The sequence below is a fragment of the Pimephales promelas genome, chromosome 2 (assembly GCF_988280905.1).
Source record: "Pimephales promelas chromosome 2, fPimPro1.hap1.1, whole genome shotgun sequence".
NCBI classification, from domain to species: domain Eukaryota; kingdom Metazoa; phylum Chordata; class Actinopteri; order Cypriniformes; family Leuciscidae; genus Pimephales; species Pimephales promelas.
Genome location: NC_142770.1, coordinates 4,672,267 through 4,698,614, shown reverse-complemented (window position 1 = coordinate 4,698,614; position 26,348 = coordinate 4,672,267). Strand labels below are relative to the sequence as shown.

Sequence of the window (26,348 nt, the reverse complement as noted above, 5' to 3'; positions counted from 1 at the left end):
CTCATTTCATATGTAAAACATGGGTTTACAGTGGAAATTTATTGTGTTCATCCACCAGACAAACTGGGGGCAGAAGTTGACCATTCGCTAACAGTGGAAATTAGCATTGAGTTCACTCCTTCTGTGAGCAGGGGGGTTTACCCACCCACCTCCTTATATGATATCTAAAAACTCTTAAAAACTGTATTACCTTTTGTTTTAATTATTTGGAAATAGGACACTTGTACCAGTTGCACTTGTAGACATTTCAAATAATACTTGTATGATGACCATATAGATTCGTGTCACGTGTGTGAGTGTGGTGATCTCTGCAAGAGTGGGGGATGCGGGGAGGAAGTGTGTGTGTGAGATGTTCAAATGTTAATTTGCCGCAAGGTCTTTCGTCTCATAGACCATAAGTCATGCTACATACCCAGGGGCGGCTCGCCCATAGAGGGCGCTGGGGCGCCGCCCTCCCTCCGACCTGTCTGTCTGTTTTTTTAATATATATTATAATTTATCATTTTGAAAAATAATCTGTGTTAATTATATGCTAATAATGGTTTTACTTTGAAAAGTGTTTTGAACTCACCAGAATGATATTTGCATTCACTTTCGTTACTTTTATCATGTTGGTGTAGTAGTATAGCCAATAGGCTGTCTTCTCAGGGCGCCAGTTCGCTCAGCCCCACAGTGCTGGAATTTAAGCCAATGGTTCCCCGGTTGCTATGCAAAAAAGTTTATATTTCGCCAATCAGCGTCGTCAAATTTTATGGTTTGGGGGCGCTGAAAATATCGCCCACAGTATCAGATTAGGGGAGTGCACCGTGCACCACGGGACATTTTTTTACCTCAGATGAGAGCAGAATGGCAGCGCCAGTGATGTCGAGTGGAAATAATGTAAAGTTAGTCGTGGGAATTGATCTGTCTGTCTCTGTCACTCACTCACTCACTCACTCACACACACATAAACACTGTTTCACACACGTTTTATATTTAAATAGGTTTAGGAATATTAATACCTGTGTGTTTGCTTTGTTTTTTGATGTTTTTAAGCTCTGAGCTAGATTACTGTGTTTCATACTAGTTAAAATCAACTTTCTTCTCATACTTGGGTGCTACCCTCAAGAATGTTGTCCCACCCTCTCTTTCAGAGCCTTTTCTCTCTCTCTCTTTCTCTAGTATCAACACATTGTTATCCATTATCCAATTGTCAATTTGTCAAAAATATGTAGTCTACAGCTGGGGATTGATTAAACTAGATTGTTGTATTACCTATTATTTTTTGTATTACCTATATTATAATTTATCAATATTATGCGTTTGCACTTTTTCTGTCAGCACACAGAGCATAATAAACATGCAACTTGTTCATTATCATTAACTGTCAAACTGTTATTATTATTATTATTGTATTATTTGACCATTGGTATTGACTGGTTTAAGTTATTTTATTGGTATAGGTAAGGGCATGGCCTAAGGCCTAAAATGCACCAGAATGCAGGAAATCACATCTACTAAATTCAAAATTTTCTGGGGGGGGCCCCCCCCTCAAATATTTTTCACCAGCCGCCACTGTACATACCTCATCAAACTCCTCGGTAAAACTCGGCAAACTTCGACAGTTCCGACGTCCAACTTCAGTTGTGCATTTTACGTCATCAACCCGAATCAGTTCGATCGATTAGTGAACCGGTTCGACCATTTACTTCGTGAGAACCGGTTCAAAAGAACGATTCGTTCACGAATCGAACATCCCTGACGAAACATTTTCGGAAAACAAAACATCAGAATCTAACCCTCTGTAACTCTCAAAAAGATCTGCTGACGAATGACAAATTAAAGTCAACCTGGCTTGAAAGTAACATGTGCAAATGCCTGATAGCCCACCGAGGCTGAAGCCTGTGTCGAGAACTGGTGCTTCCCGCCGAAGCTCCGTTTAGTGAAATGACGTCAGCGGTGACGTTGGAAGCATCGTTTGAGTGCAGTCCTTTGAGAAGGGGCTCACATTTTGCGGAACGATATTTTTTCCCCCCTCTCAAGTTACACACAAGCACTTCCACATCTCTGTCAGTCCACCTTAATCACTTTCACTTGTATCCAGTCTAAAGAACTTCCCAATCCGTATGTTCAATAAAAGCACTGCCCAGTTACAAAATTTTGCAACATTATGAAACAACACTGACCATAAATACTTCCACACTTAATTCCTTCACCAACCATTATGTTCATTGACCAGCAGGTGTCAGACCAGAAGCCTCGAGAAGTGAACCACTGCTATTATTAAAGGAGATCCTCTGCTTTGAACACTAGAGAGCGATGATGTGCTTGTTGTTTTTGCAAAATATCCAATAGTATCCAGCAGAGCTTATCGTGTGTGATGATGATACTCTAACTAATTAAATAAATATTTTGTTAAAAATAAATTAAATGAGACTAAAATGAGAAAAGTAAATGCACAGTGAAGGGTGTGATTAATATTTATTAATGTACTCTAGATACATTTCCAAATCACAATCTAAAATATAATATTTTACTTGCATTTCTCATGTTATTATACTGGTTAACCACTAAATTAAATCAATTTCAGACATTGAAATTTCAGAAATTGAAAATTAAAACAATTTCAGACATTGTAATAACAGCAAAAGATAATGATACAAAGAGTGAAGACAAATCAGAAACATCCTGACCGAGAATGAATAACACCAAAAGTGTGTGAGATATTGTCCCGTATGAGCTTTAACATCAATTCCAGAAGATAAATACATGACTCGATCAGCGTTTTTTAGGGACATTTTCATACACAGCATCCACCTTCGATTTCTGTAAGGAAACACAAACATCAGGACAACATTTGATGATGCGACAGAACTGTATGTTTTTCTCTGAATAACCTTGTGATTCTCTTAAAAATGAATGAATGAGGCATAGTGCTTTCACCAGTGTGAGCAACCACTATGATGAGACGGCATGCAGCCACAGTACGACGGCACCAGTGTGCTCAACACACACATACACACACAAGAGGCTATGAGTAGCAAGAGGAAATGACATCAATCATTTTTGAAACGGTTAAATCATCAAACAGTTTTAGTTGTGCCGGTTTGCAGTCTCAGTCTGAGAACGACTGTCTTTCACACTAAAGCAACAGCAGAGACTCTTGTTGCAGAACGTCTACAAAGAAAGCAATGTTTGCTAAAGCTGCGTCTCGCTCAGATACTGATGAACCGCAGAGACGCTGCAGCTCGAGGACACACTTCACCACAACATGAGGAACAACTCGGTGTCCTACATTCTCTCAGATTAAAGTTAATAGGCCACACCACAGGCTGGCTGTTGTAAATGTAACAGTCAAACGTTTTACAGGCTAGTCTATAAGTATAAACATCCATAACACATCATTCATGATATATGTGCATAAATAAACTTTCAGGCAGACAGCAGCATGTGAAAATAAAAATAGGCTGTACGTAATCTAAAGATGCGTCACGATGCAACAACCACTGATTATAATGATCTAGTATAGACAACCCAGCAACAGTGTCTGGTACACATGTGGGACGACACACTGGGAAATGGTACATACTACACAAACCCAGTGTAGACACGAGATCGACAGAGAAAGACAACATTTAACATTTTTAATAAAATTGTATTGTTTTTATTTCTTTGTAGGCGTCTCTACTTTATCTTTATCTGGCCTGTGGACGGGTCACTGTATGCATCCTCATGGGTAGTCGTGACTTCTTGTCGACCTCATTTTTTTATTGGTGGTTACTGTACATTGTAGTGGGGGAATCCGGCCCTAATTCAAATTAGAGCGAAAGCCCCATAAAAAGTAACAAAATCAAATTTATTTGTGTTTTATTGGTGATTTTTTTCTTCTTTAAAATAGAGTCTAGATTGCTGACGGATATATCCTCGATTCACTCCAAAAGTGTCCGGTCACATGTCAACAGCCCAATTGTTTCGGCGCCCAAATTTTACTGTATTTATTGAACTGTAAATACTGTATTTACAAGTTTTGAAAGCTATTTTATGTGGGTTTTGTTTTAATCGTGATTAGAGCAGAACGATTGACCTCCCCTCATTGCACCACGGCAAACACGGATGTTTCTCAATTAGTAAAATTTCACTTGGCTAGTGTAGCCTATGTCTAAAGAAAAAATAATAATAATAATATTAGTGACAGAAAGTCACCATTCACTTTTATTGTATGTGGTAAAAATGCAAAGAATGGTGACCGAGAACATTCAGCCTAAAACAATTTTATGTATACACTTTAATGTATAGCTAAGAACACTTTAATAATAATTAAAAATGATAAAATATTACTTTAAATGACAAAAAATGCAACACATTTTAAAAAACTTTTTCTATTTATTATTATTTTTTTCAGTTCTGCAAAATGAAAATAGACTGGTAATGGAAAACACTGAGGTGCCGACAGTACACAAACGTAGTGTAAATAGCATAAAAACATCCCGAAAGTAAAAAAATAAATAAATCAATCATTAATTACTCACCTACATGTCGTTCCAAATCTGTAAGCCCTTTGTTCATATTCAGAACAAAAATGAAGATATTTTTGATGAAATCAGAGAGCTTTCCGACCCAAACTGCAACATATTCCCCACTTTCAAGGCCCAGAAAGGTAGTAAAGACATTGTTAAAATAATCAATGCGACTCCAGTGGTTCAACCATAATGTTCTGAAGTGAAAACAAACAAAAACAATGACTCTGTCATTCCCTACACTGTTGACATAACAATTAGCGTCAACCGCACATGTCGTGGTGCTCACATGACCAGCGTTGACCAGTGTGACGTGACAGAATGACGTGTAAGAGAAGAGATTGTTAAATAAAGTCAGTATTTTAGTACGTTTTTTTCATACAAAAAGTATTCTAATCGCTTTATAACTTTAAAGTTGAACACTAGTCATGTGGACGATGTTATAAATGTCTTTACTACCTTTCTGGGCCTTTGAAGTAGTAATTAATTTGCAGTCTATAAAGGGGTCAGAAACCTCTCGGATTACATCAGAACACCAATTATGATATTTCTGAAGGACAGGAGAATGACCGAATTTTAATTTTTGGGTGAACTGTCCCTTTAAACTATTGCTTTTTTAGCATCTCTCTACCACCAAAGGTAATAATAATGACATTTGAGTCGATAAACCACCCACTGTTCACTGGCCGTCTGATGCTGCACACTTCAATCACACACACTGACTGCAAGCATCTTACCTTTTTACGTGTTGTTGGTTTACACAATGCTGAATCAGTTCTGTCCTCTTTCCGTGTCCAAACTGCTTTAACAACAATACAGATAAGTTAAAATGAGCCAAAAGATAAACATTTATACATTTAATTGCTTGCTCTTCTGACCTGTTTTTCTACATTTCTTACAGATGCAGCAGATCACGACTATAACCACAATCATCAGAGATCCAGCAGCAGAAGCAGAGATCAACACTATCAGAGACACTGGAGAGAGTGAAGGAGAGGAAAAGTGAATGTGTGTGTGATCTATATCAAAATCAGAGATCAGGTCAGTAAATTAATGCTGTACCTTCACATGTGTGTCTGCAGAGTGTGTTGATGTGCAGATGTGTGGTCCGATTGATGAATGAATACGCCACCACACAGCTGTAGGTGTTTTTATCCTGATATTCCACCTCCAGAGGTAGAGAGAGACTGATGCTGAGATCATCACGCACACTGATGCTGGACAATACACTCATTCCTGCGTACCAGGAGAGAGTTGCACCACTCACATTATACACCGAACACAGCAATGAACAATTTGATGAACAGTGTGAAGAGTTACTGATGATGACAGGAACAGGCAGACGAGCTGAGAAACATGAGAGAATAAAGGAGAAATGTGAGTAAATCTAAACATCAATCTGGTGTAGTGTGTTACCGGTCAGTGAGTGTGTCCATCATCTCAAAATAATGAGCTAACATTTCATTATGTAAATAACTCAAGGAATATTAAGTTCAGTCGACAGCACGCATGAAGTTGATACCACGAAAAATAATGATGACTCGCCCCTTGTTTTCTTTACTTTTTTCTTCTTCTTTTTTTTTTTTTTTGTTGAAAAAAGAGTAGAAATGTATGTAGGTTACAGTGGGGCGCTTACACTGGACATCAATGGGGTCAATCTTTAAACACTAAAACACTTAAATTCTTAACTTTGTTGCTTTACAACACAACAATAAACCCTAAAACACATGGAAATGTTAAGATTTAAACCGCTTTAAAGCTCAAATAATACTATTTTTGACAGTAGAATTAATGAATGTGTTTTTATGGAATCTTAAGCTAAATATTGCCTCGTTAACTTCAATTGTAAGCGACTCGCCGTAACCTCTATTTTTAATTTAATTTCTTTATTTTAAATTCTTGACGAGACAAATCATTTTTTTGTGGTACTCAAACTTATGCCACAAATGCTGATTCTGCTTAATTTCTGAACCAAAGATTATTTCCATAAAACAAGAATATGTGAACAATGTTTGAACAAATTATCTCTTCTCACCATAGACAGAAACACTGAATGTTTTTGATGTCAGATTCACTCCATTTATCTCTAGTCTATAAAGTCCAGTGTGTTCAGTTGTGGTGTGTGTGATGGTCAGAGATCCAGTTTGATCGTCCAGCTTCAGTCTGTCTCTGAATCTCCCATCAGGACCATCATCATATGTGTAAAAGAATCCATATTTTTTAATGATTTCAGCTATAATGTACTTTTCAGCTCTATATTTCCACAGTATGGTGTATTCCTGTATTTCAGTGAGATCAGTGTGTAGAGTAACAGAATCTCCCTCCATCACGGACACCGACTGTATTTCATTTGTTTCGGCAGCACACACACCTGGAGAAAAACATGAACATGATTAATTAATGCTATTTGTTTAGAAAGCCTGAGATCAGTTTGTAAACTTTAAAAGCAAAAAAGACACCAAACAATTCATATTTGACTCATTATAAGAGACTCATTGAGAAGAGCCCAAAAGATGTCACAGTAAATCTGTGAATTTCCAAAAATATTTCCGAATCTTTCTTTTTTTCTAAAACGGAAATAAATGAAACCATTAAAATGAATTTATAACTTACCAATCAGAGAGCACAAACCAAACAATACAAGCGTGCGAAGCATTTTCTCTAGTAGTTAAGTTCAGCGTAAACTGTGATCTAATAAGACTATCCGCTGAAAACACTGAAGCTGGCGTGTGAATCCTCCCACGACAGAGTTTGACCACCCTACTACTTCACACACACATACACACACACACTCATTACGCATGTTGTGATTTTATATATATTGTATATGTATTATATATGTATAATATATGTTCTTCTGTCTTTCCAGTACCAAAAACATTTTTTTTTACATTGATACAGAGAGGTAGTTTTCGACTGTCAAATATGTAAAAGAAAGATGAGTGGAAAACTGGATTAGACAACCGAAATTTAATGCTAAAATAAATATTATGGATTTCAGAATGTTTTTTTATAATCACTCAATTGTTGCAAATGGTTAATAATCTTCGCCATCACGCATTATTGCCTGTGCTACCTTGACACGAGGAAGTCTGAGTCAAACTGAAACCCGCTGTGGTCATTTATCTGGGTTGAACTCTTGACAGAATGCATAAGAACGGCCATTTGTTTGATGTGTGTTTAGTTTGCAGGTGAAGAGCATCTTCCTGTCCTGTTATGAAAAAAATATGTTTGAAAAACTGTCAAAAAAAAAAACTTCTGTTTGGCAAGGTAGCATTCATCGATTCAATGTTTCATTTAAATGAATGTATTCATTTATACTGTTATCAGTCATTGCTTTAGCTTACAATAAAACCACAGTGTTACCTTATCATTACCGGTCATCATTCTAAATGCATGTAATTTGGTAAAGATGTCCAATATAATGGATGGTTCCTTTGATAAACACTGCAGGAGAGTCTTATGTCATATGGCGTACTTAACTTTGTTGTGTTATTCACTAATTAAAGTATTAAAACATTAAAACTACAAAGAGGAAATCTTAATGATCCCCTAAATTATGTGATTCATCCAATGTTTACCTTTCTGCTGCCAACCCTGCTTGTCTTCAAATCTGCTTTATTCTTTTATTCTTAAAACCGTCCATCTACAAAATCATCTTCGGCTGGGGAAATTCGAGACTAATATTAGTAAACTTAAGGTCTCTTTTGAAGATCAGTCTCATTGCCAGTCACTGCCTGAAATAAAAGTATTATACAAGGAAGAGACACTTCTAGTGTCATGTAGGGAGGTTATTGATCAAATGTCAATGGAACAAATATGACAAGCAAAATATAGTTGTTTGGTGTGATATAGTGGGTTTTATGTTTATTAACACATTTCATTATAGATTGATATTCTATCAATGCATTATAGAATTGGTATATTTATTTTTTATAATATTGTTTAAATATTTTTTTATTATGCAGTAAACAACATGTACAGAACAATAAAACAAACAATACAAAGCCAGGGGAATAAAGAAAAGGAAAAAAAAAATATTGTTTAAATATGTACGTGTGCTTTGCAGCGTGATGACGTCAGTAGGCGGCGCGTGCAGTCAGTCAGTGCTTCAAGTTCATTCAAAGTGAATATGACGAAGAAGCCATCACTGCAACGCGTGTTTTATTTCTTCTTTAATCTTTTTATACTTCTTTTCAGGTAACTAAACACGTCGGTTTTGATTAACATTGTTTAATCCAATACTAATGAGTTGTGCGATTTCAAAGCACTTTTTTTACTGAATTAAAAGTGTCGTGAGTTTGCTGTGCCCGAGCACATGGTTAGTTAACATGGGTGTTTCGCGATTAGCGCGATGGCCCGCGATTCCTTATAAATGTTTATTAGGTCAACAAAGTTAATTGAGTGTATAAGAGTTCGTGATGTTGTTTCAGCATATGATGACTTACCTTAAACTTGCACATGTGGGTAAATGAACTCATTGACTGTTAACTGAGTTATGCATTTCATTAGTTTTAATGGTGACGGTAGATATATCAGACACAATGGAGTAAACATTGTTTAGACATGATATATTCATTTCTACTGTCATTTAGTGGTTAAGAGTAAATATTCAGTCTGAAAATGTTTTATTTTGTAAGAATATGATATTTTAGTGTCAACTGTAAATGCTACAAGTCTAGTGTTATGAGAAATGCTTGAAGACTTATGTTAAGAGCCAGTCATTACTGTGGAAAAAAACGTGCACTGAGAATGTGTACGTTACGAGCATAGCCTTTTTATTTGGATAACAGGGAAATAGACCATCTAAGTTAAGTCAAAACAGCAACAGGCATTTAAAGAATTACTGAATGGGATGCTGATGCTCATTTAAAAATGATCGTATAGTCTAGCGCTACATCTACAATGACCAAGGTTAGGTATTTCATTTATTGCTATTCAATGATCATGTCAACCATGTCTGAATTTCCACAACGTCTGCTTTTGAATCAACTTACATGTTGGAATGTAGCTAGACTAGGCTACTACCGACGATGGGTTTCTTTTCCAAGCTGGCGTTGCCATAGGAACACTACTTTGCCGTCCGGAAGATCGTCTGGTGAATTGTATTGGTAATAATTTAATACTCTTTTATTGGAAAAAAAAAAAAAATATATATATATATATATATATATATATATATATATATATATATATATATAAAAGTGCAAGTAAGATAGCCATGAAGGCCCACTGCATGATTATTCGGATGGTCCATGTTGAGATATTTGATCTCTTATGACTTTTAGTGCTACTGAAGAAAGGTTAGCCTACTTAAAGTCACTATAGGCGTCCATTTGACGTTACGTCGATTTTAAAATGGCAATGTCAACAAAGAAGCGGAACAGTTTCAGTTTCTAAATCTGCTGGCGTTTTTCGTAGAAACGGTGATGAACTTACTCATTTTCGTCCCAATGTGGGTTTTTCAACTTGGTAAGTTATGGGCTATTTTTTCCAAATAAAATTAGAACTCCACGCTTGCTCCCTTTCAGGTGCTCTTTCGCCCTTAAAAGCACAAACTAAACATTCAAAGCGGGTAACGTTATTTTCAGACGTAAACAAGTTTTTAATAGTGAATGCTATTGAAACGCAAAGGAGATCACTCGCTCTTATCCTTTTTGCAGTCTTTGCTCTTTTCATGCAGGGCGCGCGCACTTTGAGACGGCCAAACAGGAACCCAAGCCCGGGCTTTGAGGGCGCGCATCACAGTCTTTTTTATATTATTGAAACAGTATCAATTTACAAACTCAAATAGGGAGCAATACTATGCAGACAAAAATAACTCCATTCGTATATCCGTGCATATACGTCTATGCTTATATAGTTCGCGCGCAGCTGTCTCGCACAATCAATAACATATTGTGTCAAAATGTCGATGTTGGGCGTGGCATTCAAGCAAACAGTCTGAAAAGTGAATTGAAAGTAACTTTTTGTGGCTATAAAACTTAATTCTGTCCCCCCAGCTTATTTTGTAGACAACTTTAAACACTCTTGCGCAACTCAACTCTTTCTCAGTTGTTTTTGCTTTCAAAGCACTGGCTAAATGCCTACTTCCTGAATATTTCTGGTTTTATTTACTTGGTAGACTAGTTTTTTTGATAGATTTCTTATATATATATATATATATATATATATATGACGAGTTCAGATGCAAAAGCCTCTAAATGCCATTTGAAATTTTCTTCTTGATTGATGATTTTTTATCAAACTTGTATATTTAAGTTCAGTAATTTACTTAAATAACAATTAATAGGTAATTATTGCCATTTAAGTGAAATCATTGAACTTAAATATACAAGCTTGATAAAAATGATCATTCTAGAAGAAAATTTCAAATGGCACTCTTCATATATATATATATATATATATATATATATATATGGTCATCGGTTTGTTACTTTTTTAAAAGAAATTTAGCTTTATTTATTTTCCTTTATTTTTAGCAGCCTCTGGACACACAACTTGGATGTTATATCCTACACTAGTAAATTTGTCTCTCTTGTATTTTATTCAGCCAATGCTTTGCTTAATTTGAAATTGTGACATTACTAGGGTTGTTTTAACCCAATTTTGGGTCAAATATGGACAAACCCGAAATGTTGGGTTAAAAATGTAATGTAAAAATTTAACCCAACGGCTGGGTTAGTCCATATTTGACCCAAAGTTGGGTTAAAACAACCCAGCATTTTTTAGAGTGTTCTTTATTCCCACTTTTTTGGAAGTGATTGAAAATGAATTGTTCATTTTTTCTTCAGGTGCATCGGCTGTTTATACAGACAGAGTGTCTGTGTTTGTGATGGAGGGAGATTCAGTCACTCTTAACACTGATGTTAAAACAAACCAACAAGAAAAGATTAAATGGTATTATAATAATACTCGAATCGCTCAGATCAATGGAGATCTCAGTAAGATCTGTACAGATGTTCAGTGTAATAATGACACTGACAGATTCAGAGACAGACTGAAGCTGGATCATCAGACTGGATCTCTGACCATCACAAACACCACAAACACACACTCTGGAGAATATAAACTGCAGATCATCGGCAGCAACACCATCAGTGAAACGATCTTTAGTAAGACTGTGAATGGTGAGTCATTTAATAAGACTACGGTTATACACGCTTATTACACTTTCAGTTTCATCTCTGTTTCCTTTATTAGTTACCAGTTTGTTGTCATAGTTGCCTTCACATGTGTCATATTTTCTTGTGTATACCCTCAGTTCGATTTTCTTTGTAAGTTGTGCAAAGCTGTTATTTTCTCTGTTCTATGCAGTTATCTTTGTGTTTTTTTTTAAATAAACTATTTCTGCAAATAGATGTGTATCTTTTTCTTGTCTGCCTCACCTTAACATTCAGAGCTGTGCATTCTCTCTTTAGTTCCCACCCATCTCCCTTTCTCCTCCTGCAATGGCGCCACCAGGGGGTGGCCAGGGGTGGCCATGGCCACCCCTGGCCGACTCCTGGCCACCCCATTGGCCACCCCAATGGCCAGTATTAATTTTTGTAGCATCAGTTATGCATTTTATAAATAAGTCAAAAATATTCTTAAGTAAAAGAAGACGGGGAATTATGTGTCGTGACGTGCTTTTTAAGTGCCAAATGGTATACAGCAGCTTTTAGGTGTGTTTTTGCCACGTTTGGACAGGCAGGGATGCAAACAGCGCGCTTTTCGGCGCCTCCCGCTTTTTTCACGTCAGTTTGGGTGACAAAGTCATCTGAAGTCATTCCATAGCTTAATGTGAGGGACAGAAGTATATTTACATCATTAAAGTATAAACTCGTTTTCCCTCCTCTGCGACTGTCATCATTCTCCATTCATATTCAAACAGCACGCGCGCCTCTTGGATGCACGGTAAAACTCTCTCCAATATGATATATTGACATTATAAATGCATGATCTGTAGATAAAAGGCTGTATATTCGCATAAAATTACTTTATTTTCTTGGAGTTTGTTGCTGTTTTTAAACGACTCACTACCGTGTTCTGTTAGATCACACATACATATCACAAGGATTATGAATCGGCATCAAACGCACAATAACTGTGAAACAAAGGAACAAATCGCACTTGGATTTGTGCGCTCAACATTTTTTCGATTTGTGACATGAGCTTTTAAATGCACACTTATGAAGCGCAGTGCTGCTGCACACTGTGACTCCATGTTGCTTTGAGCACATCATTCACCCGCGATGTTTTTCATGTAATCATGCAAGAACGGGCTCAATCATGGGTTTGCGCACTGAAATATTATTAAAAGCCAATATATTTTGTTATACCTAGCCTGCTCAATACATTTTAAATAAGCATAATTTAATTGTATATAATTTATTTGAAGTTTAGGCTATGCACTTCTGAATTCTTGACAGTAATGTATAAATATAAAATTGTGACATGATTGCCTGATTGAATTTTAAAAGAGAACTAATAGTAATTTGTTTTTATTAACATATTTAGATTTTATAAAATTACTGTGCAGATTTTTTCAAGAATTACTTTTTGCTGCTGATGTATACACTCATTAAGTGTATTAAAAATTAATAATACATTTATGTAATATTTAAAGGTGTTAACTGTAATCTTACACTGCAAACTAATAACTTTAAAATGATTAAATTCATCACAATTATGTAAGTATCTGGAAATTTGCTGTGGGGCAAGGACCCTTATATATCATATAATATATATCATTATATACAATGTAATATATATTAGTTGGGCCCTACTAATATCATTAGTAACATTAAATATTACACAATAAACCAAAGTATATCAGTAGGAGTTTCCTTAAGTCTTTCTGATAGTTTTCTACAGGCTGGTTTATTACAACAGTAGAAAACAATTCTGAAATTATGGTTTATACCAGTCATTCCCAAAGTCGGGGTCCCGACCCACACGTGGGTCGCGGGAGATTTTGTCTGGGTCGCCAAGTCGAGCACTATTTTTTAGGCTACTCTCTTGATATGGGCTATTCAATTGGCGGCCCGCGGGCCAAGTGCGGCCCGCCAATCATCTCCATACGGCCGAGGGCACCCCAACCTCCCTCTCCTCCTATTTTCTGGTGGTGCCGCGCGGCTAAATTTGGTTAGATATGCGCGTGGACGCAGTGGCGCGTGGAGCTGGATGACTATACGCACGCACTGTGTGTGTACCATGAGCACTCCGACTGACCTGAGAGAAAAGTTTACAGTCCGAATATTTCAGCAGTTTTTATGTGTGTCCCGTATTTCTGTCGACTGAACCAGCGATAATAATCATTCGTTGGTTTGATTATTTCCTTTCCATGAATTGGCCATTGGCCAAACGCGCGTGCATAACGGTCTGAAACGATTCGGATTTTTTTCACCTGAAGCGGTTTCTCGGTAAGTAACAACAAATAGAGAACAAAATAGCGCTGGTTTCAGTCGTTTCACTAGTTTACTTTGAACTAGGCAGCACGGCCCAGTGGATAACGGAACGCAAAGCTTAAAGGAGTTGCGTTTACTCCCGGTCCCGGACACTATTATTAAACAACGTTGCGCGACATCCTTTAAGAAGCGTCGGACACGTACTCCTCTCTCTTACAAACCACACATCACTCGATGATTTTAACTAGTTTTAAATCGGATGAAACAGTCTTAACATTCCCAACACTACTGATGAGAGAAATAGAAGAAACATGAATAAAGTTAGAAGACTAAATGCCCTATTCACCCCCCTTACAAACATTTACCATGTAATAGCCTGAATGTAATAATTTGCCATGGTTTGGGCATAAATGTGGAATATTTATATTGAATGCTATGTTATAGTCATTTATATTGCCTTAGATTTATTAGGGGGGTAGAGGAATAGTATTTAATCGTGTGTGTAGTTTTTTTTTTTGTGCCTGTTTAGGCATTTTTATGCAGTGGTAGTGAGCCATGCATGGTTACAAAGTCTCAGTGTCAGAATATTTTAATTTAAGCCTATAATAATTATTATAGTAAATTATGTACACTGTAACTATGAGAATATGAAAACAATGAGATGCCCTGTCAACTTTTCCTTTCTCATTTCACCTCTGCATATTGTCAACAACAGGTTAAACAAAAAAAGTGCTTTGTCAAATATCTGTATCTCTTTTAAATAGTTAACTGGAAGCTTAAAAAATGGTCATACATATTTTGTTAATGCATAAATTCTCTTCGTGATATATGAACTATATGGGCCTAATGTTTTTTGGGTCACAAGGATTTATCGACTTTAAAATGTGGGTCGCCAGAAAAAAAGTTTGGGAAACACTGGTTTATACTGTAGTTTTGGTGTGCCACCCCAAGATTTTAACTGGCCCCATCTGGCCACCCCTACGAAAAATTTCTGGAGGCGCCACTGTCCTCCTGTATCTTCTGCATCTGATGCATTTTGTTTTCATATAAAATTCTGTTTAATTCACAAGTAGGCCTAGCCTAAAGTGCAGAAGATTTCTTGTTATAAAAAGATGTGTAAAATGTGTTTTGTAATTAGAAAAGTTGGGTAAATTTTTGCTTTACATAATAAAAGTCAAGAAAGAATGTGTGCTTGTGTGACCGTAATACATTTTCAGTGTTTGTTACTCTTATACCCATTGAGGTAATGTATGACTTCCTTGTTGCTGATCTTTTTATTGTTTTTTAAAAACATATAAAGCCAAGGCACTCAAGAATAAAGTGAATATTTATATATTTACATTCAGTTGATGCTTTTATCCAAAGTGACTTACAATTGCCATATATGTCGGAGATCGCACGCCCTGGAGCAACTAGGGGTTAAGTGTCTTGCTCAGGGACACATTGGTGTCTCACACCAAAGGCATGTGTCTTATCCACTGCGCCATCACCACACCCTCTATATATATATATATATATATATCGACAAAATATATAATTATATATAACATTATATATTCACTTTAATCTAATCCTTAAATCTGAACTCTTACTTTATTTTAATGATTTTTAGAATTAGCGCACACGTACATCACAAAGACGATGTGTATGTTTACATCTGGAAGACGTATTTTTAGAGCGTTTTCACATCTGTCTCCTGTCAGATGTCGAATAGACGTTTAGAAGCTGTCTTTAAGATGTAATGATTTAGAATGCATGTTAAACTGACATCTTCTAAACGTCTATTTGACATCTGACAGGAGACGTCCTAGATGATCGAACACTCTTAAAAATACGTCTTCCAGATGTAAACATCACATCAAATAGACTTGCTATCTGGGATATAGTCTACCCTACAAAGTTAGGGTAATATACACAACTTAAAATGTGATATTGCCTGCACAGCTCTTGTGTATAAAAATATGCTCTTGGAATAAATACATGTGGAAATAAATAAATAATTGGGTGAAAAAATACAATTATACATAAATAAGGAAATAGAAGTATAAATACTCATTTATTTGTACTTTTTACATAGGCTACTGTATTTATTTATGTATGTTTTGCTTTTTTACAGTTCTTCATATATGTATTTATTTATTTTTAATTAAGTTAGCTTTGGTATTCCACACTTTCCCCGATCTCCGATAAGCCACAAAGTCAACATTAGCTACTCATTTCAATGTAGGCATTACGGCATGTGTGGATTTCCAAAAAATATTTGAGTTGAGAATCAGCCTACCAGTATTGTTCAACTAAAACGTGTAAAATGTTGGTGTCAATAATTATGGAATAAGTTATAATTGTGTTAATATCGTATCATTATTTATGTCGATAAGTTATATTTCTGCGCGGTTGCCACTAGGGGGCGATTGTGTAAATCATAGTTATGATCATCAGTGAAATGGAAAGTTATAAATATTTCCATTCATTTCCCAGTTTGATAATATTGAATAATGTATCTTATACATGCACAGAAGCATGTTTTCAGTTCTGTCTTGTTTCATGTTTTTACTAGTTTTTCTAACAGTAAATAAAAAAATAAAAAAAAAGTTAATTTGTGTTTCAGATGTTCCTGCTGCAGAAACGAATAAAACGAAGACCAAGTCAGTGAAGGAGGGAGAATCTGTCACTTTTGATCCTGGCGTAGTGAAAAACCCAAATGATGTGATGACATGGTATTTTAATGAAGCTCTCATCGCTGAAATCACTGGAGATCAGATTAAGATCTGTACAGATGATCAGTGTAAAGAGATATTCAGAGACAGACTGAAGCTGGATAATCAGACTGGATCTCTGACCATCACACACATCACAAACACACACTCTGGAGTTTATCATCTTGAGATCCTCAGCAACAGATTCATCATCCACCGTCAGCACAGCATCAGCATTATCAGTGAGAAGAGCCTTAATGGGACTGTCACTTGTGAGTCAAATTCAGTTCATTTTCCCTTGAGCATGTTTAAAATATCATTAATAACATATTTCAATGTTGTTATGTTTTCATTGAAGCATATCTATAAAGTTTTAGTTTCTATTAGTTTCTCTAATGTAGTTTTTAGGCGATAAAAAAACACCAGGTGGCGCCATTTATAAATATAAATATGTCATAAAGATGATGAAGGTGGAAAATCAGTCAAAAATATCCTTCCTGAAAAATCAGTTGTGGAGCTCAATTAATAATGCCTCTCTTTTTATTACAGATGTGATCGTGGGAGTTGCTTTTGCTGTTCTGCTGGTGTTAGCATGTGTATATGGTGAGCATTTCTGGTTGTGTGTTTTCTGTGTGTGTGATGAGGTTTCATTCAGACATTATTACATAAACACCTATGACTATTTAAGGCAGTGGAAGTTGACTGGATACGATACAAATCACCCTCAAAGTCCCATTATTTGTATTTTTAGCCATTTTAGAAACATCCACATTCTTCCTGAATAATAATTTGAGCATGTTTCAATCAAAAAAACACTGCATTCAAACATGTTTCATCACTTTAGTATAGAAATCACAATGTGATTCAGTTAATCAGATTCATTAGAGTCTTTGCATTTCTTTTTACTTCTGTGAATCTGTTTTCTTCCTTTAGGAAAGCGGTGTCGAAAAAATGACAAAAGGTTGCCCGTCTCCCACGCACAACATGACATTTAAAGTACACATTTACACATTTACACATGAACTATCATTTGCATTTTGAAAGAATTTAAAAATGTGCCAGGAAAATGTAATAAAGCTAAAAACTAACCTTACATTCCATGTAATTTTACCGTTTTTCATGTAATTTTACCATTTTGGATGTAAAAAGGAAAAAATATCATTACAGCGAATACCCATGAAGTTTCATTCATATTTGGTGGTTTTTCAGACTAATAAATGTTTCTTGTTATTCATTTTTTTTCTTTTCGGATATATAGCATTTACATAATAGTAAAACTTGTTAAATAAGTATAGAACTAGATTAAAAAGTTCGTCGAGACAAACTTTAAGTTGGCTTGTGAAAGTTTGTAACAGAAAGTTTAAAGTAGTTTGAAGAAGTTTAAAGTAGTTTGAAGTTTAAATTAGTCTAAAGTTTAAATTAATTTAAAGTTTAACTTTGTTTAAAGTAGTTTCTAGTTTGAAGTAGTTTCAAGTAATTTAAAGTTGCTATGGGTGTTTCTAGTGGGTTGCTAAGGTATTTTGGATAGATAGATGGCCTATGGCCTACGGTTGCTAGGGTGCTGTAACTGGTTGCTATGGTGTGAATTTAGAGTTTATGAGTTTAGAGTTTATAAGTTTAAATGAGTCTTAGAGAGTTCAAGTTTAGAGTTTATTCATTTATTGTGAGTTTAAGAGTTTAAGATTAGATAGATAAGTGTCATAGATTGATGAGTTCATTAGTTTAAATGAGTCTCAATGACTCGTATAGTGTATAGAATGACAGTTTGATTGAGTCTGGGGCTTCCGAGTTTGGAGTATGTGGAGTTAAAGCTCTAGGAGGAGATAGAGTCAGAAAATTTAGTCTAAGAAAAAGAATAATAATAATAATAAGTTTAAATAGCATTTCAGTAAGTTGGCTCTCACAAGCCAACTTAATTACATTATCGTCTGTTATGCTTGCTTTTTTTTGTTTGTTTTTTTTGTATGGCACTATGCACTTTCTATATATTTCTTATGTTCTGTCTTGCGTTATTGTAGTTCTTTGTTGTTTTCATATGATGATATAGAGTATATATATATTATGTGTGGTGTTTCCTAGCGTGTTCTTGTTCTTTGTGTTTCCTTATGTGTTTTTTAAAGCATTCCTGCATTTAGATCCCCTCACCTGCACACCTTCACGACTGCATTAGTATTAATAAGCTACTTGTGATAAACTCAATGTTGATAAATCAATGTTTATTTCTTTTTACCGCTCATGTTACATGACACAACATGGCTTTGCTAATTTAGCAGAAAAAGGATTTCCTGTTGGATTTATAATATATAGCCTATTCACACACATTACAAGTGTGATAAGTTTTGTCACGTCAGAGTTCAAAATTGACAAATATAATAAGTAAATAAATCAATGAGATTTCTGATTCTGTTTTGTAATAAACTGTTTTTTTTAAAAACGATCTGTGCATATAAAGAGGTTTTACTTCATGATGAAATTATATATATATATATATATATATATATATATATATATAAACTCCTGTGCCTTCCCATGAGCAGAATAATTTTAGACATGTGTTTTTTTCTTTAACTTTGCACCAGCCCATAAAAATGTTATTTAATTTCTGAAACAAGCAACAATAACTTGTGAGAAATGTATAATAACTGTATTCTTTGAATGTTGAATTCCTAGTTTGAAAACCAGATGGCGCTGTAATACACAATAAATGTTTGTAGTTTAAAAACTGAATGTATTTATGAAATATCAAGAAAATTATAACAAGGACAAACCAGTAAGTTATTATTGTGATTTTTACTATTGTCTTAAAGAAATGTCATCTATTTCTCCCACATGCACTGATGATTTTAGAGAGAGAACATGGAGGAAATATTTTAATGCTTGTATGTAGGTTCCATATTTTATGGTTTAGCAATGCATTTGATTTTCTTTTTTCTTATAAGTGGTAAACAATTTTAATTGCCATATAATAGACAACAAGTTACACATTACTTTAACTTATTTTGTTCAACTTCAAGTTATTGATAGTCAGGGAGCCAAAGTCTCAAAAATGGGTTGAACCTGACATGGTCTGCCATACTTTTTATTTGTATTTTTTCTGTTAACTTTGACCCTAAGAACAAATAATTGGAGGGTCTGCTCTGCCGGAAATATCGCGAAAAAAAATTGTGGCCATTTTAGTGTACGCACCCTTTATTTTTTATCAGAAAAATGTGAAAAATGATTTTTTTCATCAAATCCTCAGTGGGTTGTGTAGGTTCTCAATAAATGCATTCCAGATACACAGAACACATGTGCGGACAACATCCACTGAAAAAATCATTCTTAAAACACATTTCTACATGATTTCGCATCAATTTAATGCAAAAAAACAGGCGTTTTTTCACTTTTTTTCCACTATTTTCAGGTTTACTTCATTGGCAATCAACTATTCCCTTAAGTTATGACATCAGGCAATATGCCATTCTTTTCACCAAACACTATACTCATACCACAGAAAAAATGAAAAAAATCCAAACAAAATCAATGGATCTGTGATGATTTCACTACTAGGTGGCGATCAACAGGCTCAGAATTTCAATAGAATTTTAGACTACTCTCAAAATTCTCAAAAACATGCTGGATATTTAGCATCATGGCTCACTTACAAACACACACACACACACGTGATCTTAGTAATTTTTATGAGTTTGGAACAACCAACCAACGGTTACCAACGGTTACCAACGGACTTCGAAGCTGCTCATCATTGTCTGTGGTAAGTGATAGTGACTAATATACCGTTAGGTCTGCCCCAGAGTTTTGGGAAAAAAATGATAATATGGATATTGTAATGGTAATTAACTGAAAGGACCACACCAGTCTTCAAACAATAATATTTCTGATGATTCCTCATCCCAAACGTATCCCTGTAGCAGCAGCATTCATTCTCTACTAGTTTACTTAGCTAGCGTTAGCCGTTTTAGCTAATTTCGGTGGTTTCTTTAAACGGCATTACTCCTCACAGGTATGGGGTAGAGAGTAGAGACTTACTTTTTTTAAATATTCAGAATATTATGCTCTAAGAGAGGTATGTGTCCTATATGTTTAATAAGCTTTGACCGGAAGTTGAGAAATTGCCAAAATTTCAACTGGACTTGTTAGGTAAAGAAATAGATATGAGAATAAATGCTGCTACACGGATACGTTTGGAGCGAGGAATCATTGGAAATAAACTTGTATGAAGCCTGGTGTGGTCCTTGAAGTGTTTTTTATGTCAGACAGATAGTGGGCTAGTAAGGGTAACTAAAGGCTTCACTAAACGTTAGCTGTCATTAGCAATTAGCTACATGGCTAGTTGTTACATTCAGGTTTAGCTAGTTAGCTTGTGGCATGAATGGCCACACAGACACACACACACAAAAAAAAACAATATATAGCTATATTGGATATCAGACTGTACACAATACTGAACAATACAAATGTTCAGTAAAATGTAAACATACTATATATTATGCATAGTTTGTTTTTGTTTGTACAGTATATAGAGTGAGTGATTTGTCAAAAGCTAGTTAGCTAGTAGTAATAATAATAATTCATTTTATTTGTGGGCATCTTTCAAGACACTCAAGGACACTTTACAAAAAGTAAAATTTTGAATTGAATACGATATCTGATTGGAAACCAATGAAGGTTCCCTAAAACTGGAGTAATATGCTTATTCAACAGTGTTTGTGTAATGATCCGAGCTGCTGAATTCTGAACCATCGAAGTTAATGAATACAGGATGACACTCAGACTCTTAACCTGAGAAGAAAGAAAGATAACAGAGTTGGCGATAGTAAGTGTAAAACTTCCACAATTCCGCAGTTTTGATTTAGTACCTACTAATAAAAATTTAGTTCCCTTTCAGTCGATCACGTGCGGGCGTAACATCAATGTGACAACGTAATCGGGACCACTTCAGGGATCACATCACGTGCCCCGCTCCGCAGCGTGGGTATAAACAAGAAGCGGGCGCATGCACACATTGTCTTTCACTTAGGAGCCGAGCTTTCGTCTGACTGAGTTCTGCAGACTGCTGCAATGTTTAAGATTCCAGAAAAGCAAGACTCTGTTTTCAGTGCTGGTGTGACTGTGCGATCAGTGGTGGCCTCAAGGATTTTACAGCTCACAACTGCTGTTTTCACAGCATTGCTTGTGTGTGTGTGTGTGTGTGTCGGTCTTGGTGGGCGTTCCTCTTTGAGAGTGTACCCCGATTACACCGCGGCTATCCTTGGGTACTTTGGCACTGAAAGAATTTCGATTTCTATTTTTTTTGTTTTCACTAAAAGAGCAACACAAGCGTGACCCTGCGTTCTTTTCATGATGTCTTTCCGCTCGTGCGTTTATGGATGCGGTCATTCCCTGGCGCCAGCAGATGGTCACAATAGTTCCTTTTCGTGTTGGGCATTCAGCACGCTGAGGCAACTTTTGTCAATAGTTCATGTTTTCATTGCGGGAATATGACTATGACTGTGCTGAGATTGAGACTTGCTTACCTCAAGGGAGGTGCAGTCCCCTCGCCTATGCCCTGATCTAGCTTTTATTTTGGACCTCAAAATAAACCTACTACTGTGCATGGTCAGGGTGATCTGAGGATTAACGTGAGGACTTCCCCGCTGAGGCAATCTCCTTGGGTCCCTCACACCTTACAAGCGCTGCAACAACCAGCCATGTCCTTTGGGGCTCTGCTTGATGATCAGATGTCGATAGCAGCATCGTAGGGGGAGCTTCAGTCCTATGAAGATGAGGATTCGGCTGTGTTGCCCCCTTCGAAGGAAACTGCACATTCCATTGGTCAGGCAATGTCCACCTTGGTGGTCCAGGAGCACCACCTTTGGCTCAACCTGGCCGATATGAGGGACACCATTAAGAATCGGTTCCTGGATGCCCCTCTGTCCCAGGTTGGGTTATTCGGCGACGCGGTTGAGAGCTTTTCCCCACCCGTTCACTGGTCGCAGACCCTCCATCCGCTCGTCACTGAGGTTAACCTCCTGGGGCATCCTCCGCTCCTGTGAAGCCCCAGCAGCAGCCACCATCCAGGCCTCAGTGTGGACCGCACAGGTTTATCTGTTTGCCGCCCCGGACAAGTCTCACTACCAGTCGTTCTATTCTCTGACCGAGGGGACCCTCGGCATGGATGCTCTGGCACACAGCTGGTCCCCGGACCTACGCAAGTATGCGTTTCCCCCAGTGAGCCTTCTTGCACAAACATTGTGCAAGGTCAGGAAGGACGAGGAGCAGGTCTTGTTAGTTGCGCTGTATTGGCTCAACCGGATCTGGTTCCCGGAACTGGTTCTCCTCGCGACAGTCCCTCCCTGACCCAGGATTTGCTCTCTCAGAGATGGGGCACCCTATGGCACCAGCATCCAGACCTGAATTCCATATACAGTACTTCGTTACAGCTTTGAGGGATGAATTCCATAAATACTTGGAATTCCATTAATACAGATATCAGTCCTTGATTGCCCACCTTACAAGGCACTATGAAGTAGGTGATATTTTTAAAATAATGGTTGTGCCACAGAAAGTATGTTCTATTTGCTAAGCATAAATGAATGTTGGCTGCATGCTCTCAAAGTTGAAGGGACTTAAAGAGAAAACGGAAGAGGCAGAGTATGAAGAAGAAATACTCATTTACAGTTATCTGACGCTTTTATCCAAAGCGACTTACAATTACTATATATGTCAGAGGTCACACGCCTCTGGAGCAACTAAAGGTTAAGTGTCTTGCTCAGGGACACATTGGTGTCTCGCAGTGGATTCAAACCTGGGTCTCTCACACCAAAGGCATGTCTTATCCACTGCGCCATCACCACCCTAATACTCTGTATACTTCTTGAAGAATATGAAGAAGAAAGTGAGTTGACACCATAGTCTCTTCCTACAACACTGCAACTAGAATACGGAAGGAACTCCAGGACCAACGTAAGCAGGCCCTGAAGGAAGCAAGACAAGCCAGAACATCTCAAGCCAGAGGAAGTCACCAGATCGCTGGCAGTATGACTGAAGACCCGACACTGCAGCAAGATATCATACCTGGAGGCATCCCAAAGATTGAGCTCTAACCTGTATAACCACCTGGCATGGATGATAACAGATGCATCTCCAGAGTTAGGTGAAGACGGCCGGGTGAAAGTTAGTCCTAAGCAGCAAGAACAAGTTCTCAACCTTGACCAGGATGTCTGCCAAGCAGTTGCCAAGACACCGAAACACGTTGGGACAGCCGTTAAAGGGTTAGTTCACCCAAAAATGAATGAACAAATGAAAATTCTGTCAGTATTTACTCACCCTCATGTTCTTCCAACCCCGTAAGACCGTCGTTCATCTTCGGAACACAAATTAAGATATTTAAGATATTAAGATCACTCCTGCATACTAGTCCATAGGCTTCTTGAGGGAATGACTCTTGCTGGCATCGAAAAGTCATTAAAGACATCGTTAAAATAGTCCAAGTGACTACAGTGGCTCAATTTTAACTTTATCAAACGACGAGAATACGTTTCGTGCGCAAAAACAAACAAAAATAACGACTTTATTTCAACTATTCACTTCCTTCTCCATGAGCCTGTAGTCAGTTAACGTAGTGTGATTGCGAAAAGGGACGTCACACGTAGGCTCACTATTGGCCGACACTGGTCATGTGTGTGATGCATGTGACGTACAATAATAGAAGCTTACGCTATTAAACTAGTAACCTGACTCGCGCAGAGGGAGAAATAAACGAATAGTTTAAATAAAGTCGTTATTTTTGTTGTTTTTTTGCGCACAAAAGTGTTCTCGTCGTTTGATAAACTCAAGATTGAGCCCCTGTAGTCACTTGGACTATTTTAACGATGTCTTTAATGACTTTTCGAGGACAGCAAGTCATTCCCTCAAGAAGCCTATGGAATAGTATGCAGGAGTGATCTTAATATCTTAAATATCTTAATTTGTGTTCCGAAGATGAACGAAGGTCTTACGGGGTTGGAACAACATGAGGGTGAGTAAATACTGACAGAATTTTCATTTTTGAGTGAACTAACCCTTTAAGGAAACCAGAAGCAAGTCAACTGTGACACTCCTAAATAGATTCAGGAACAGCATCAGCTACAAAGAAGTACATATATTTTACAACGATGGCAATGGCAGTTGAAGAGCAGACAACTAGGGATGGTGCCTTCATACCAACGAACCTGAAGGTTGGACGATTCACACACAGACTTCCCAGAGTACACAAAGGATAGACGAACACTGCATAGCAGTTCATTCCAAGCATTTACCATCCCAGATACCATCCCTGCAACTGTGATCAGCTATGGTCCCATCTTCCCCAAGTCGCCAACAAACTATTGGAGGACCTGGAATCAAATTGCACTGGTCCTACATGGAAATCATTCCAAGCATTTCTCATCCCAGATACCATCCCCGCAACTGTGATCAACTGTGGTCCCTTCTTCCCCAAGGCACCAACAAACCACATCTGATCATCACTGAGCGGGGTGGTTATGGCGCAGTGGATTAGACACATGCCTTTGGTGTGAGCGAACCGGGTTCGAATCCACTGTGAGACACCAATGTGTCCCTGAGCAAGACACTTAACCCTTAGTTGCTCCAGAGGTGTGTGTGACCTCTGACATATATAACAATTGTAAGTCGCTTTGGATAAAAGCATCAGCTAAATTAATAAATGTAAATGATCAATTCACTCCTCTTTTTTCATCTACTATTCTTCTCTCTTGTTCAGTCCACCCCTGTCCTCTTCACTCTACTCTCCTCATTCTACTCTTCCCTTCTGTTCAATCCTCCACTCCTCTTTACAGTCCTTTCCAATCGTCTGCTGCCTTCTCTTCTCGTTACCTTTTCCTTCACAGCAAACCCAATAAGATCAGAACCAAATCTGCCAATGGAAAATATTGTGCATTCGGGTGAAAGAAATCTAGATGTTTGACAGTACTAGGTAACTAGCTTTTGACAAATCACTCACTCTATATACTGTACATTACTATATACAAAAACAAACTATGCATAATATATAGTATGTTTACATTTTACTGAACATTTGTATTGTTCAGTATTGTGTAGTCTGATATCCAATATAGCTATATATATGTTTTTTTTGTGTGTGTCTGTGTGGCCATTCATGCCACAAGCTAACTAGCTAAACTTTCTAAACCTGAATATAACAACTTGCCATGTAGCTAATTGCTAATGGCAGGTAACATTTAGAGTAGCCTTTAGTTACCCTTACTAGCCTACTATCTGTCTGACATGAAAAACACTTCAAGGACCACACCAGGCTTCATACAAGTTAATTTCCAATGATTCCTCGCTCCAAACGTATCCCTGTAGCAGCATTTATTCTCATTTCTATTTCTTTAAGTCCAGTTGAAATTTGGGCAATTTCTCAACTTCCGGTCAAAGCTTATTGAACATATAGGACACATACCTCTCTTAGAGCATAATATTCTGAGCATTTAAAAAAAGTAAGTCTCTACTCTCTACCCCATACCTGTGAGGAGTAATGCCGTTTAAAGAAACCACCGAAATTAGCTAAAACGGCTAACGCTAGCTAAGTAAACTAGTAGAGAATGAATGCTGCTGCTACAGGGATACGTTTGGGATGAGGAATCATACATCAGAAATATTTGAAGACTGGTGTGGTCCTTTCAGTTAATTACCATTACAATATCCATATTACCATTCTTTTCCCAAAACTCTGGGGCAGACCTAACGGTATATTAGTCACTATCACTTACCACAGACAATGA

At 37.0% G+C, this 26,348-nt stretch overlaps 3 protein-coding genes across 3 annotated transcripts in view; 2 read left to right on the top strand and 1 right to left on the bottom strand.

The window, feature by feature from the left end:
* The window catches only part of LOC120486599 (uncharacterized), a 62,351-nt gene that overhangs the window by 27,145 nt on the left and 8,858 nt on the right, over positions 1-26,348 (top strand). The gene's annotated exons all lie outside the window — the stretch shown is intronic.
* Positions 2,489-8,033, bottom strand: LOC120486575 (uncharacterized). The gene is made up of 6 exons (XM_089121719.1): positions 7,110-8,033; positions 6,532-6,867; positions 5,553-5,843; positions 5,375-5,479; positions 5,234-5,295; positions 2,489-2,805 (listed from the first exon to the last, which is right to left on the bottom strand). The coding sequence occupies exons 1-6, from the start codon at positions 7,150-7,152 to the stop codon at positions 2,758-2,760; spliced, it is 885 nt and encodes a 294-aa protein (XP_088977845.1). The 5' UTR covers positions 7,153-8,033; the 3' UTR covers positions 2,489-2,757.
* On the top strand, positions 9,707-19,018 carry LOC120486610 (uncharacterized). Its single transcript, XM_039682749.2, has 5 exons — positions 9,707-9,968; positions 11,291-11,626; positions 16,494-16,853; positions 17,131-17,184; positions 17,515-19,018. The coding sequence occupies exons 1-5, from the start codon at positions 9,926-9,928 to the stop codon at positions 17,574-17,576; spliced, it is 855 nt and encodes a 284-aa protein (XP_039538683.2). The 5' UTR covers positions 9,707-9,925; the 3' UTR covers positions 17,577-19,018.

Coding starts and splice junctions, on each gene's coding strand:
- LOC120486575 (XM_089121719.1), bottom strand. CDS start 7,152: ATGCTTCGCACGCTTGTATTGTTTGGTTTGTGCTCTCTGATTG. Junction 5,844..6,531: donor ATTCAGTGTTTCTGTCTATG/GTGAGAAGAGAT, acceptor CATGTTTCTCAG/CTCGTCTGCCTGTTCCTGTC. Junction 2,806..5,233: donor AACCAACAACACGTAAAAAG/GTAAGATGCTTG, acceptor GTTTCCTTACAG/AAATCGAAGGTGGATGCTGT.
- LOC120486610 (XM_039682749.2), top strand. CDS start 9,926: ATGAACTTACTCATTTTCGTCCCAATGTGGGTTTTTCAACTTG. Junction 11,627..16,493: donor CTTTAGTAAGACTGTGAATG/GTGAGTCATTTA, acceptor TTTGTGTTTCAG/ATGTTCCTGCTGCAGAAACG. Junction 17,185..17,514: donor GGTGTTAGCATGTGTATATG/GTGAGCATTTCT, acceptor TTCTTCCTTTAG/GAAAGCGGTGTCGAAAAAAT.